Raw genomic sequence first — 16,309 nt, 5'->3', positions numbered from 1 at the left:
GACAGAGGAGGTATTAAATTGTATGTACGTCAATGTCCTTAGTGCAACTAATAAGGTTGGTGAGTAGCAGGCACAAGTTGCCACATGGGATTATGACATGGTTGCATTAGCAGAGACATGGCTCAAACAAGGCCTGGTTACCAAGTACAGGAAACTTTGTGCTATCCGGCACCCATGGGACCGAGCTGCTGCCGTTGCCTCAAAACTTCCGTACTCTCCAGAGTTAATGTTGAGAGATACGGAGATTCTTATCTCCGTATTTGACAACAAACACTGTTGCTTAGCAACAGCTTCTAAACACTCGGGTGTGGCCCTAAAGCTCTGTAGCTGAAGCTGTTGCTATAGCTACAGACCTTGCACAGCTTGACTGTTCAAACAAAGCAAAAAAAACCAAAGAATAAAAAACGGCTGCTGATTTTTGCCGGTGGCTCCAGATTGCCGGATAGCTCACCTCTGGATAGCAAAGTTTCATGTATTCAGGAATGGTAGAGAAGGAAAAAGAGGAGGGAATGCGGCAGTATTGATTAAGGATGAAGTTACAGCTCTAAATAGAAAGGATATATTAGATGGTTCTGGGACTGAATCCATTTGGCTTGAGTTAAGGAACAGAGGGGGAGCTGTTACACTGCTGAGAGTTTTCTTTTTAAAATAGAGCTCCAAACAATGCGAAGGTGACAGATGAGCAAATTTGTTGGCAAATTTCAAAGGGGTGTAACAAAAATAGAATATTATGAGACTTTAATTATCCTAATATAGACTGGGAAAACACAGTGCTAAGGGTAGGGAGGTAGAGGAATTTCTGATGTGTACAGAAGAACTTTCTCGACCAATATGTCTCCAGTCCAACCAGGAAGGAAGTAGTGTTGAATTTGATTCTGGGAAATGAAGTAGGGCAAGTGGAGTATGTTACAGTAGGAGATCATCTAGCTAACAGTGACCACAATATAATTTGATTAGAGTAATTATGGAACTAGATCAGAAAATATCAAAGGTAAAAATGCTCAACTGGGGAAGAGCTAATTTCAGTGATTTAAAAAAGGGACCTGGCACAGGTAGATTGGAAAAGGCGATTGCAGAGTAAAGCAGTAACGGAGCAATGGAAGGCATTCAGGGAAGAGACAGTTCAGGTACAAACTAGGCATATGCCTTTGAAGGGAAAAGGTAGACCATCCAAAGCTAATGCCCCCTGGAGGACAAAGGACATAACAGTTAAAATAAAACAGAAAAAGGAGGCTTATGACAAATGTCAGGAGCAATATTCAGTTAATAACCAGGAATATTATGGAAAGTACAGGAGGGAATTTAAAAATTTAATACAGGAAGCAAAAAGAGGTTAGGAGAAAAGATTAGCAGGCAACATTAAATTGAACTCTAAAACTTTTTATAAAATTATAACGTATAAGAGGTTAGCTAGGGAAAAAGTTGGGCCGATTAAGGACCCAAAAGGGACATCTTCATGTAGAGGCAGAGGACATGGCTAAAGTATTACATGAGTACTTTGCATCTATCTTCACAAAGGAAGCAGATGATGTGAAGGTTACACTAAAAGAGAGGGAAGTTATGGACAGGATAGTAATGGATAGAGAAGACGTACTAAAAAGATCAACATTACTGAAAGTTGGTAAGTCACCTGGTCCAGATGCAATGCATCCTAGGTTGCTGAAAGAAGCAAAAGGTAGAAATAGCAGAGGCATTGGTCACAATCGTTCAATCCTCATTGGATACAGGAATGGTGCCAAAGGACTGGAGGGTTGCTAATGTTGTACCACTATTCAAGGGGAGAGGGATAAACCAGGAAATTACAGACCAGTCAGCCTAACATCGGTGGTGGGGAAGTTATTGGAAACCATTATTAGGGACAAAACAAACATTTGGAAAGGCATGCGTTAATGAAGGCGCACCAGCATGGATTTGTTAAAGGCAAATCGTGTTTGACTAACTTGATTGAATTCTTTAATGAGGTAACAGATGGTTGATCAAGGTAGTGCAGTAGATGTTGTATGCATGGACTTTCGTAAGGCATTTGACAAAGTGCCATACAGGAGGCTTGTTAAAGAAGATGGAAGCCCATGGAATTAAAGGGAATGTGACAGTATGGATACGAAATTGCCTCAATGACAGGAAGCATAGGGTGGTGGTGGTGGATGAATGCTTTTCAGACTGGGAGGTGGTTTGCAATGGTGTTCCCCAAGGGTCAGTTTTGGGTCCATTACTCTTTTCAATTTTTATAAGCCACCAAGACTCGGGTGTAGGGAGCAGATGATATGAAACTTGGCAACGTAGTAGAGATGAGGATAGTTGTAGACTTCAGGATGACAGACAGGATGGTTAAATGGACAGAAGTACAGCAGATGGAGTTCAATGCGGAGAAGTGTGAAGTGATGAACTTTGGGAGGACTAATATGGAAAGACAGTATACTATAAATGGCACGATTTTGAAAAATGTAGATAAGCAGAGAGGCCTTGATGCTCATATACACACATCCTTAAAGGTGGCAGAGCAAGTTGATAAGGTGGTTAAAAAAGCTTATGGGTTACTTGGGTTTATAAATAGAGGCATAGAATATAAAAGCAAAGAGATCATCCTAGAACTTTATAAATCACTGGTTAGGCCTCAGCTGAAGTATTGTGGACAATTCTGGGCCCCACACTTCAGGAAAGATGCAAAGGCTTTAGAAAGGGTACAGAGGAGGTTTACCAGGATGTTATCAGGAATGAGGGTCTTCAGTTATGAGAAGAGGTTGGGTAAGTTAGGACTGTTCTCCTTGGAATAGAGAAGGTTAAGAGATGACCGGAGAGGTTTTGATAAGAGTAGAGAGAAAAATGTTTTCCCTGTGGTGAGTGGGTCAGTAACCAGAGGTCAGATTAAAAATCATTGGCAAAAGATCGAGTGGGGAGATGAGAATTTTTTTTTAAATTATTTATTTTATTTTTTTTACTTAGAGTTGTCGGGACCTGGAAAACACTCTGAAAAGTTGCTGGAAGCTGATTCCATAAATAATTTTTTTAAAAGGGAATTGGACAGATACTTGAGGATGAGGAACTTGCTGGGTTATGGACAAAAAGCAGGGGTGTGAGACTAAGCACGCTGGGCCGAATGGCCTCCTTCTGTGCTGTAAGATTCTATGAAAACAAAATGGAAAATTGCTAATATCTAATTATTACCTCTGTATTGGCTGTGAAGGATTATACAGTTACACATTACAAGAATGCAAAATTGTAATCTGCCAAGTAAAATAAAGTGATTATCTGCAGTCACATGACCTGATATCATCATCATGAGCAACTCTGACCTTTTCCTCAAAGCATACACCTTCGCAATCTTGTTGGTAAAATAACAATTTAATTTAAGCTGCTTTCCAATTCATTGGCCCAAAATCTGCGGTTGGAGGCTTCCCGCAGGCAGATGCCGCCGACCTGTAAAAAATCTACGGCCCAAAATTTGCGGTCGGAAGCTACACGCGGGTGGATGCCTCCGACCTGTAAAAAAAAACAATGAATTTACCTGGTGGTCCAGCAGGTATGGAGATTTGTGCTCCTGGGTGTCTCCAGGTACCCATGGGTAGAGGCCCACGTATCCCAGGGACGCAGGCAAATAGCGCAACTCTCCGCCCGCGGAGGCCCTTTTCCTGGGGATGCGGATGATCGGTCAAGAGAATTCTTGACAGATTGCAAGTTTCGAGCATGTGCTTCGCATGCCTAAACCCGGAACTTGCACGGCACCTCGTACGCACCCATAGGGGTTGCAAAATACGGCCCGTTCATTTTAAAAAAGTATCAATTTTAACACCTATCTCCAACTTTTCCAGGTGTCAAGTGTCAATTTCATAAATATAATTTTACTGGTTTCATGAAATGGATTCTGGTCATTTGTGGTAAAATCTTACTGGCTTCAGAGACGCTCCTGAGTAGTTTGATGGCCAGTTGAGAGGTTTTTAGCATTGCTCTGTACATTATACAAAGAACAAACTTATCAATAATTTAAGGTACTAAGTCAGCATCAGGGTTCTGATGACTCCCAGCTTCACTCTCATTCATTATATCAAAAGCTCCAAAACTGAATTCCTCCCCAATAGTCTTTTCTGAAATACATGTGCCCCTCTGTTTGGGGAAATAACATGGAACTGTAAAATGTAATCTTTTTGTTTCACACTTTGAATTAGGGAAGATGAAGGGCACATTTCCACCAGATTATCTTTCTGCTGTTACAAATACATACTTGTGAATAAACTTTCCCCTTACCATATCATTGTCGCTAGGCTGGAACTGGAATGACTGAGGCTTTTGGAATACTGGATTTTCTTGGAGAAAAAGCTGCAGATTGTAATCTCGCAATCCCTAAAAAAAATTAAGGTCACAAAGTAGTATCAACTGATCAAGAGAGTTTACCTCAGCTTTTAAAGAACATATGAACAGCCCCTTCTGCACTGCAATACTTGTCTAATTACATTATATGAATCAATAACTCTTTAAATAAAATTATTTGTACGCTGAGGGCATATTACACAAATGTACGGCATATCATAATTTTGTGCAGCCACAGACTGCACGTCCATGCTTGTGAGCATACTTGCAGCTTTATTTCCGCCCCCCACCCCAAATCAACCCAACACACATTAACCAAGATTTAGTGCTGCATGAAGACATTTTTCATTCAATAAAGAATTAAAACAGCTAGGTCACACACTAAGGCAAAGCAAATACAAGTTTGGACAAATTGCTTCCAGACCATTATTGGTTGGCAGGTAGGATTGAGTTGAAGAATTTTAGATTTGAAGTGTTAGGGAAACTAGCAGTCTGCGAAATGGTTATATTGCAGCATAATCAAAAGAATGAGAATGACAGCAGTTGAACATTGAGGCTTTTGCCTTCAAGTTGTTATTGAAACCATCTGCTAAGTCGCATCCTGTGGTGAGCAACAGTTTTAACATCAAACAGAGGAACTTTATAGCAATGAATTTGGAGAAAATAAACCTTCAAAGCCATAAGATCACCTTTTGTCACAAGTTAGTTCCACATTTGAAACTGTATCAGGAATTTCCACTTACTATGAAAAACAAAAAAAAACTAAATTGACTTTATCACTATTGAACACCGACAAGTACCACACAAGTTAAACATTATGCTTCCCAATATCTCTCATATCCTTTTATAAGCGATTCATGTTAAAAACAGCCACAAGCAAGCAAGACTCTTGCACTCATTTTTTTTGGTTCAGTAAGATGCTTTATTTTTGTTCCCATCCGTTCTCTTCAGTCTCTCGCACCAAGCATTACTATCAAGTTTAGATGTTGTGCAGTGGTTATGGTACTGGACACAAGTTCAACTCCCACCATGGGGAGTTGTTGAAACAAATTCAATTTCATTTGCAGGTTAGCAGCAGAAAAAAATTAATATTAAAGCTACCAGATTGTCATAAAAATCCAACTGGTTCATTGATATCCTTCAGGGAAGAGAACCTGCCACCCTTACACGATCTGGCCAACACGTGATTCCAGTCTCACACTAAGTGGGTGACTCAATGTCCTCTGAATTAGCCTAATATGCCAATCAGTTGTAGAACTAATCACTAAGGAAGGTGGCCCACCATCACTTTGATTAGGATTAATAATCTAGTGGTTTGGCATAAATGCAGCCTTGCCAGCATTGCTCACACCCTGTGAGTAAAAAAAGGAGGCTGCTTAGTTATCTGTTCCCAAGCCTATGCTGCTCCACAAACAACCAACAGGAAGTGCACAATTGCCCAGGATGACCCCACCTTCCCGATGTGTAATACCAAAGCTAAGTTTGTGAATTCCCTGGATGGAGATAACCATCATCCATTCTCCTTCCCTGACTCCAAGGCACAAATGTTTGTTCCTACAACATAGGGTACAACCACACCCACCTGTCTTTTTCAAGGACTAATGGCTTTGAAATGTCCTTATAAGCACGTCTTTGTTTAGTGCTTCCTTTCCAATATTGCCATTGACAGAAACTTTGGTACAAAACGAAAGCAATCTTAATCCAGTTTTGTGTTTATAGAAAATACAACCACCTAAATTTTACAAAATAAAACTGCTGGTAGGTATAGATCATTCAATACATTTAGCTCAAGGATTTAGTCATTGATGAAGTTCCTGAACCCCAGCATTGTTTAGAACATCATGTCATGTAATTAATGGGGCACATTTCCAATGAACACTGGTCGATATATAAACCCAACCTCGCAATGTCAGACTTACCTTGCTGGAAGCCTCTACTAATAACTGGAATGTATTCTGTACAGACTGACAGGCCTCAAGCTCTGTTCTGTTGAACACCATCAAGTATTCTTTAAGATGGTCATAGAAATTCCCATCCAGAGCCTGTGAAAGTATAAAAAAGCAACTATCTAAATACGATTATAAAGATACAAAAATGTACTACATGAGGAAGACTATACAGAAACTTTAATGAACCATTTACTGTATTTCCACATGGATCCAAAAGCTGCTTCAAACCTTTGGGCTGCATTTCCTACCTGGTTTAAATGCCATATTAATGTATTTCAGTGGAGGGGGGATGGTGGAAGAAACTGATTACTGATTTGATAAAAGTTGCTAAGTCGTGGCAGCTACGACTCAAAGTTAAATTTGTTTACTTAATACCAACACATTTTAAATTAATGGCCTCGAATTTGCAGTCAGCGGCAAAACAAGGGCGATCACCGCTGACCTCAACGAAAGCTGCCCACAAAGATCTCGCGATCTCTGTGGGGAAAACTTTAGCTTTCTTGACCTGAATTTGATTGTAGCACTGTCAAAAGGGGAATCCCCAGCGTACATTAGCAGTGATGCCATCAAGCTGTCAAAGCAACCAACCAATCACATTGAAGATTTCTCACAGACAGAAAACCAGGAAATTAAAAACACTATTATCATTCACTTTTTAAATTTTTTACAGAGAGCGAAATAAAGATTGGGACATACACATGAGGTTAAGGTAGAAGCTGAAATATCATAAACAAACTTAAAAAAAGATCAAAATTATATATATTTTATTTTTAAAAATCTAGTAATGGACAAATTTGACATTCCACAAATATAAAATTCAGTTTTCAGGGTCAGAATGGTTGTTCAGAAGTCAATACGCCGTTCAAATCCCAGTTAGACACATTTCAAAAGGTTTAACTTTTTATGGGGTGCTTAACAGCGATATTAGAGTGTAAGTGGGGACATTTTCATCAGTTCAAGTGATTTCACCGATTGCCGGCTATGGAGAGTTCCACAGCACAGCCTGTGGAAGAGTAGGGAGTGACTGACCACAACTTCAGGATTTGCGCATTTATCTGCGCATGTGCTAAATCCTGAAGTTGCGATCAGTTTCAGAGGGGTAATGAAGGCAAATGCTGACAGTTTCGTCGTCATTACTACCACAAAATCCAGGCCATTGTTTTGATTTAACCAATGTGCACAAATTCAGACTCCACTTCGAGATCTACTCCCATTTGGCTGCTATGCCTGCCTTTGATAGCATGGTGACATAACCACCCAACTTTGCTCCAACTAGTAAATTCAGTATTTTTTCCCATTAGTTTAAATCAAATCCCAAAACACTATAGACTAAGTAACAATAGAGGTGGATTATAAATAGCTGAGAGAGATTCAAATACATTTTTAGGCAATGCAAGAAGTAGACAAGAATGTTATTGGGAGAAACATAGGAGAGTGTGTACAGGGCTAGAGCAAGCTCTGTAGTTCTTCTGGACAACCCCAATCCACCTGGCTAGTGCCAAGAGCAATTCTTCTTGCTTGCCTGAACATCCCATTCCTCAAATTCACTATCCTTCTGCATCAAGTAATTAGATCTAAATGTTTGTGCACCTTCCTTCTTTGAAGCCTGTTTCCTACAAATGCCACATGAATTTTCATGTCTAGAAGGGCAAGATTATAAGCACTTGAATGGCAAAGAAAGCACGTGCACACAATGAATGGGCGTACGTTGACAAAGTTGGAAAAGGAAAAGAAAAACAATTTGAGGTCCAGTCAATGTGAATCAGCTAACGGGCCAATGAAGTACAATGTCAAGTGTAGGTGTACACATTCTGCTGAAAATCTGCATTTTTAAAAAATATTATCCTATTAATAAAAAATTGTGACATTTCAAAGGACAGAAAAAAAATTAAAGAACTCAAACCGCCTGCTATTAAATAAGTGAAAAAGCTTGTACAAAGTGTGACCATTCCTGCCAAGACATCTTCATTGACAATTTAATCATTTCAAACCACCAGTTTATTAATAACTAGCTGGGGGTGCCCGGCGGTGCCGAGGCCTTTTCGAGGGCATGTTGTTGTTGGAGAGAGAGAGAGAGAGAGAGAGAGAGAGAGAGAGAGAGAGAGAGAGAGAGAGAGCGCGACTGTGGGGGGGGGGGGGGGGAAAGAAAGAGGGGGAGAGCGAACGCACGAGAGAGGGGGAGAGCGAACGCACGAGAGAGGGGGAGAGCGAACGCACGAGAGAGGGGGAGAGCGAACGCACGAGAGAGGGGGAGAGCGAACGCACGAGAGAGGGGGAGAGCGAACGCACGAGAGAGGGGGAGAGCGAACGCACGAGAGAGGGGGAGAGCGAACGCACGAGAGAGGGGGAGAGAGAACGCACGAGAGAGGGGGAGAGAGAACGCACGAGAGAGGGGGAGAGAGAACGCACGAGAGAGGGGGAGAGAGAACGCACGAGAGAGGGGGAGAGAGAACGCACGAGAGAGGGGGAGAGAGAACGCACGAGAGAGGGGGAGAGAGAACGCACGAGAGAGGGGGAGAGAGAACGCACGAGAGAGGGGGAGAGAGAACGCACGAGAGAGGGGGAGAGAGAACGCACGAGAGAGGGGGAGAGAGAACGCACGAGAGGGGGAGAGAGAACGCACGACAGAGGGGGAGAGAGAACGCACGACAGAGGGGGGGAGAGAACGCACGAGAGAGGGGGGGGAGAGAGAACGCACGAGAGAGGGGGAGAGAGAGAACGCACGAGAGAGGGGGAGAGAGAACGCACGAGAGAGGGGGGGGGGGGAGAGAGAGAGAGAGAGAGAGAGCGAGAGAGAGAGAGAGAGAGAGAGAGAGAGAGAGAGAGAGAGCGCGAGCGAGGTTTGTGGGACATTGTTGTGCGCAAAGTGGCTGTCGAGTTTCCTACCTTACAACAATGACTACACTTCAAAAGTACTTTGGGACATGCTGAGGCGCTATATAAATAAAGTATTTATTTTCTCTTTATTAACAAGGTCTAGGAGAAAGAGTTAAGCTTAGACAAGAAAAGGCAAATAGACAACTAAGATACAACTTCTTCACCTAGATTATGGCAAATATGTGGAACTGCTAGCCAGGAAGGCAGTAAAAGTGGAGGATGTTATAACTGTTAAGCGGGTGATGGATAAGTTGTCAGACAGAGCTATTTAAGATATGAAAGATGAAGGAAGTCTGTGACCTTTGGGACTGGGCTGATGGATGCTAAATGCTTTTCTCCAGTTCCTATGTTTCTTGTTTAGTTACCTACATTTTTGATGCATCATGGATAACCATGCTCTCCTGGAGTTTGCTCCAAAACTGCAGGGCATTGGGAAGGGATTTCCCAGATATTACATGAAATTGGCCACAGGTTTTCAGTCTTTTTTTGTTGCCTCCCTCAGGAGTTAGCATGATTTGTGATTGAGGAGGGTAGCGTACAAAGTTGCACCATCCAAAGAATAGGGTGAGCATTCATGGGTGTGGCTTCTTTATTGCCTGTTTTCATTTGGTGCTATGAAAAATTATCTTTCTAAAAATTCCAGCACATTGTGGATTTACTGCAGACACAGTAGGTATCATCTATGACCATGCTATCATATTTCCTCCCCACCATGATAATTAAACAATTAAATAACTGTGATAATCACATCTGCAAAGAGCTGTTAGAACAAGGTGTTTTTGTATGAAGTTAAGCTTGAATTATGCAGAAGAATTCAAGACATCCACAATAATTTCTGAATTCCGTCTGCAGTATGTGCTTGTTCCCTTCCCCCATGCATAGTACAAATAATCATTTTGCTCTATTCAGCAGAAAATAGAAAGCTCAACAGAAAATACTATAGAGGCATATGGATTTTTCAATTGTGCAGATACAACAAAAAAATTCAAACGATGGCAACTTAAATCAACGCTATTATTCGGTGATTGTAGTGATGAATATAGCTTTTAGCTATTCTCAATCTGACTCAACACTGTTTGAAAACAGATCATGACTCGATGAGCTTCCCTTTCCTGGTTTTGTGGTGTAACAACTGACATTTCCTGCTTTTGTTTTGCCTGATGGTAATCCGCACTCACCATCAACCCAATTTAGATCGAATAGTAAATTCTTCCAGATAGTACAAAGTCTCAAGAACACGTCTCAAGAACACTTGATAATACAGAAATGCTTTTGTGGGAAGTCAGTTGGGAGCCATCAGCAGACAACTACTTAAAAAACCCATATTGGTAATGTTGCTTTGCCTCATTTCAAATAAAATGGAGAGAAACTTCAACTGCGTTTATACTCCAGAAACAAAGTGGTTCAGTAACATATCCCAAGGCTGCCGACACTGTGGAAGCCACACAGTTTGTGTGGCAGGGTGGGTTTCACAGCACTGAAGTAACAGACTAAACAACTGCGCATGTACAGTCTGGAACTTCCTGGGGAAGTTCCACTTGGACTAGCAATCAGATAAACACATCCCTGGTCTGTAGAAATAGCTGGAAAGAGGGCTGCCTGCAGCTTTGGAGCCATGTTTCTATTTGATGAATGTAGCTACCAGCAAAAAACACTTCTTTACGTGGATCCCAGCATCTCTGGAGGCATTAAAATATTTTACTTTTCTTACAGCACTGTCATGATTTGGGGGTTTCACAGCAGAGTCAAGTAAATGTACACGACCATGAATTCAACAGCCTCTGACTAACATCTGTTACACAAAAGCTGCTTTGTTTCTTACAAGTTAAGATGTTAATGGTAGATCTAAAGGACATTTCAGAACTAATTGTTATTTTTGGGAGGGGAAGTCAACTGATGGCTGTAGAAACAGCAACTGAAATCTGTGTGAAGCAGGTTATATAAAGACCGATACTACAAGTCAGAAGAATCTGCCTCCTTTTACGCCCGTCACTGGCAATTTGTTTTTAATAACTGAAAAGCCTTAGTTGACACAGAACTTGTAATTCTCCACTTATATGACAGAACCAAGTCCATACTCAGAATTAAAACACTTGTTACTGAATCTGCTCTTTACAGTATTACGTAGTATTTATTTACAGCACAGAAACAGGCCATTTAGCCCAACAGGTCCATACTTATTTATGCTCCACACGAGCCACCTCCCACCTTCTTCATCTAACCCCATCAACATATCCTTCTATTCCTTTCTCCCTCATGTACTTACCTAGCTTGCCCTTAAATGCATCTATACTAGTCACCTCAACTACTCCTTGTGCTAGCGTGTTTCACATTCTAACCACTCTCTGGGTAAAGAAGTTTCTCCTGAATTCCCTATTGGATATATAAGTGACAATCTTATATTTATGGCCCCTAGTTCTGGTCTCCCCCCACAAGTGGAAACATCTTCTCTACGTCTACCCTATCAAACCCTTTCATAATCTTAAAGACCTTTATCAGGTCATCCTCTGTCTTCTCTTTTCTTGAGAAAAGTGCAGCCTCAGCCTGTTCAATCTTTTCTGATAAGTGTAACCTCTCAGTTCTGGTATCATTCTAATAGATCTTTTTTGCACCTTCTCCAGTGCCTCAATATCCTTTTTATAATATGGCGACCAGAACAGTTCACAGTACTCCAAGTGTGGTCTAACCAAGGTTCTATACAGGTTTAACATAACTTCTCTGCTTTTCAGTTCTATCCCTCTAGAAATGAACACCAGTGCTTTGCTTTTTTTGTGGAGTGGATTCAACGGTAACTATGTGAAATATTTGCCCATTTTCAATTATGTGGGTCTGGTTGGGACATCCCTATATAGCTATATAGATGTGCACAGAGCAGCTTCCCTTTTTGTCCTTTACTTGCCATTATAAAAGAGTACAGCTGTCCTTCCTAACTACTGACATGGCTTGTAATGGTATGCTAATGGTTTCAAAGCATGCTAAGTTAGTTAGTTAGTGAAAAAAAAGCAGCTTTGAGGCTGTACATTAGGTTTTTGACATTTCCATTAAGACATTGAAAACAAACAGCTATTTCTATTTTGTTAATATTAAGGTGCTGATGACTTGAGAGTTAGGACAGTAAGTGCTGATGGGCTACTTGACCACGGAAGACATTGCAGCGGAGTTCAATCTTGTTCTGATCCAACATCCACATAGGCGCTCTTTCCAGCAGGGTCACAGAACAATCATCAGCTATTTGAATCAACTGATTTTCCCTCCCATGCCAATGCATGACCATCTTGGCAACCTAACCACAATTCTGTTGAGACCAGTTAATTCGACAGTGATGGAAGCTTGGACCATCCTAATGGGTCAGTACATCAGGTGGTGCAGACAGTCACTGAGCCATGAGATGAGCACTTAAAAATTGTAATCATATGTCAACTCACTATATGAAGGCAGTTCCTCTTAAAAACCGCAAAAACTGAGTTCCAATCTTACTGAACTTCTACACATTTTTAATTCTCATCACAAAGGCAGTTGATACGTATCCGCAATCTTTCAATATTGCCAAAAAACTTTGCAATGTGAACCACCCACTTTCCTCTTTTCATTGATTCATTCTGCTCTGATGTTTCCTATGGAAACAGTTAAGGGACTGGCCAATCCTTCAGCCCTGTTGCACAACGTTGCAAGATCATAGAGAATATCAACAGGTGTCCTGCTACAGAGGATCAAATGTAAACCATCAAGACATCTAATTTAAACAGTCAGAAGATTTAGTATTTTATATTTATTTGTGCTTTGTTCCCCGATTTCAATACAGGTTGACTATCCCTTATCCGAAAACCTTGGGACCAGCTGTGTTTCGGTTTTTGGAAATTTTCGGATTTCAGAAGGTATTATTTCAGACTGGGAAACTCTGAACATTAAATTAATTTGGTAATTAGTATTTGTATTTAATATAAATTTTAAAAGTTCAGGCTACCTCTTGCGACTGTTCCGTGTCTCATTCCCCTTCCTGCTCCTCTGCTGCCACTCCCAGTCTGTTTACAGCTCCCCCTGCTCAGTGTCTCATTCCCCTTCCTGCTTCTCCGAATTCCTTGACTTAGCGGGGGTCTGGGGCTCGACTGCCGCCGCCAGTTGTGGGAAAGCCACAATATCGGCTGACTCCTACGCTAAGCTGGCCCGCAAATCAGGTCGGGGGGGGGGGGGGGGGTGGGGGTGGGGAGAAAAGAATATCGGACGGGCCGCTGCAGCTATCGGACGGGCCGCTGTATTGTTGGGTTCACTCTCCCGGTACCTCCTTCACACTGCCCGGCTCGGCCTGCAATCTCCTACCCAGGAGGGAACTGTGACCCTCTGCCCTGCTCACAGGGAAAGGCAGAGCTCCCTCAGTCACACTTAACATCGAGAGCGAAGACCGGCGTGTCGACAATCTGCAGGAATTCTTGTTCTGGGCCCCGGAGGACCACTCCTGTCATGTTTTGCGCATGACTTACGCTGAACGAAAAAACTTTCGGTTTTCAGAGGTTTTCAGAAGTTCGGATAAAGGATAGTCTACCTGTAGTTGAAACTTGAGCATCCACCAGTTCAAAAATCAAACAATTTCAAGGGCCTATGCCAGTTAGATTAACCAATTTTAAATGTTTCAATACTGTGATGTTTCTGCTGGCTGAATAGCTTGCTTAGTTACGATAAAAGATGACAACAGGGAACACGTTATTCATATTAAACATGCATCTGTGGTTCTTCAAGTGCTCCCTCAAATAGACACTGTTCAGGCAGGCACAGAGTAGACAGAGGGTGCTTCCCATACAAAATGGAAGGCAAATTTGAAATGAAACTGATTATTTGCCCTAACACATGTTGGTGTAGATGGTCCAGGAGCAGTACAGTCATGTGTCATCTATTTTAATACCAGTACTACCACTTTTTGCTATATAATAATTAATCTAGAAATTTTAATGTACAGACATCTTTAAAGTTCTTAAAAAGAAGCAACGTCTCTGATTCAATAATACCATGGTAATATTACTTAATTTAAATCTTATGGCTAGTATCCTTTTTGTCAGAGAGCTGTTTTGCTTTGTTGTCCTGTATACATTGTGGGTGTATGGCATTCACACGTCCATGCATGAGATTCATGCATACACTTCCAAAGTCATGAAAACATGCACAAATCTAAAAGTAGTGAGAGAAAGAAAGGGCTTTCATTTATATAGCGACTTTCATGACCTCAGGATGTTCCAAAGTGCTGTACAGCCACTGAAGTACTTTTGAAGTATAGTTACTGCTGTAATATCGGGAAATGCAGCAGCCAAATTGTGCACAAGGTCCGACAAACAGCAATGAAATAAATGACCATAGTTGAGGCAGGCTCAATCTTACCTTTCAAAAGGGAGTTGGATAAGTACCTGAAGGAAAAAAATTTGCAGGACTACAGGAAAAGGGCAGGGGAGTGGGACTAGCCGAGTGTCGGCAAGGGCTTTGTTTCTTAACCTGTCCCATTACCATCTCCTCTTGCCTTGAATATCTCTTAATGCCTCTTTACTTCTCCTGCCTTCCATCCCATCACAGACTTTCCCTTTTGTTCTTTCATCCCCTCCCCCATTTCCCAGCCCCTAAACTTGCTTTAAAATCTGTTCCTTTTCCTGCTTGTTTCCAGTTCTGACGAAAGGTCTTTGACCGGAAACGTTAACTCTGTTTCTCTCTCCAGCTTTTTCTGTTGTTATTTCAGATTTCCAGCATCCGCAGTATATTGCTATTGAATCACTACACTTTGCCTGAAAGCATGAACAACATGAGGAGGAGCAGCCTGACATTAGAAAAAGGGACCAATCATTTGGAGACCCTTGGGAGCAACTGTCTGCACTATCCAAACAGTTTGCAGTCCACCTCCAAATGATGGCTGAATATGGGCAGATGACTATGGGGGAAGGAGATGAATTAGGTGGTGGACGTCTTACCCAATGAGTTAGACAGGTTGTTGACTGCTGATGGGATGATGAATTGTTTGCTAGAGGCTCCTCAGAGTGCTGACATCAATGCAGCAGACATCTCAACAACAGAGGAGTTAGATAGCATCACTACTGAGACTGCCCCAGCAGCATTATCTATGTTCAACCCAATGATTCCTTGGTGGAACTGCTCCTGGAGGAGTTGAGCAGTTATCGAAGCACTAAGAAGTGAGTGAAACTGAAATGGCTCAAGTCTTTCAATTAACAACAGCAGCAGCAACATCTATTCAGTATGCTCAGCTCGTGAGGCTGGCAGATGAAGTGCAGCAGTTATTGCTCAAGTTAATAATTAAGAATAGAGAGAAAGAGAAAGAGAGAAATAAAGAAAAGCTCATAGACTATATATTTAGACATCTATAAATATGTAGAATGATAATTTGTTCCTATATGTTCCTTTCAACTAGTTTTGAATTATTTCATGTACATTTCCATTAATTCGAGGTTTAAAAGTCTGACTGGTAGCTTGAACTATGTTTGGTGCTCATTTCATCTGGTTGCATTGTAGCCAAGTATGGGAACCATTCCAGCGCCATCATTATTTCCATTCATGAATTAGGCTCTGCTCCCCAAATATTTGGAGAGGTTTCTTATCTTCATATCATGCCTTTGCAAGCTATAGGTTAAAGGTTCTGCCAATTAGTTAACAAATATCTATATACTTCTGAAAGCCCTATATTCGCCCCACCCACACAAAGGCCTACTAGTTGATACAAATTGTTCCCTGAACAGAACTTTCATTTTCTTCACACTTAGTGGTGGAGAAAAGGAGCAATTCCACCAGATAAAAATCAAAGGGAGACACATTAAACCTGAAACATAAACATGAACCAAAGCAGCTTCTGCTGTTAAACCACTGTTGAGAGACTGTGGAAGAGTTCAATTAAGATATGAAAATGCTAGTCCTTAAACATAAAAAAAAAATGAAATACTATTTGCCCTATCCAAACAGCACACTATTATACACTCATGGTGCATTGTAGTGACAGCAGAATTTGAAAATCTAAAAACTGTTGTAGATGGTAGTACAGAAAAAAGAAAATGGACACAGGCCTGGGTGACTTATGCCACAGTGCAGGAGGCCTGCTACTACACTGACTGGCAGCTAGGTTTCACCCATTGTAAAAAAAAGTTGACATATCTTTTTGCCATTATAAAATGTTAATACATTGCAATGGACTTTTC

At 41.3% G+C, this 16,309-nt stretch overlaps 1 protein-coding gene across 1 annotated transcript in view; it reads right to left on the bottom strand.

Annotated features, from left to right (window-relative positions):
* The window catches only part of fchsd2 (FCH and double SH3 domains 2), a 267,174-nt gene that overhangs the window by 92,911 nt on the left and 157,954 nt on the right, over window positions 1-16,309 (bottom strand). The window contains 2 exon segments of the mRNA XM_085999451.1: window positions 4,243-4,338; window positions 6,225-6,347. Of these exon segments, the coding sequence (XP_085855577.1) occupies window positions 4,243-4,338; window positions 6,225-6,347 (219 nt within the window).

Source organism: Somniosus microcephalus, chromosome 10 (assembly GCF_052327205.1).
Source record: "Somniosus microcephalus isolate GS21.2 chromosome 10, FLI_Smic_1.0, whole genome shotgun sequence".
NCBI lineage: Eukaryota > Metazoa > Chordata > Chondrichthyes > Squaliformes > Somniosidae > Somniosus > Somniosus microcephalus.
The sequence above is the reverse complement of the archived record's forward strand: the minus strand, read 5'-3'. Positions and strand labels throughout refer to the sequence as shown.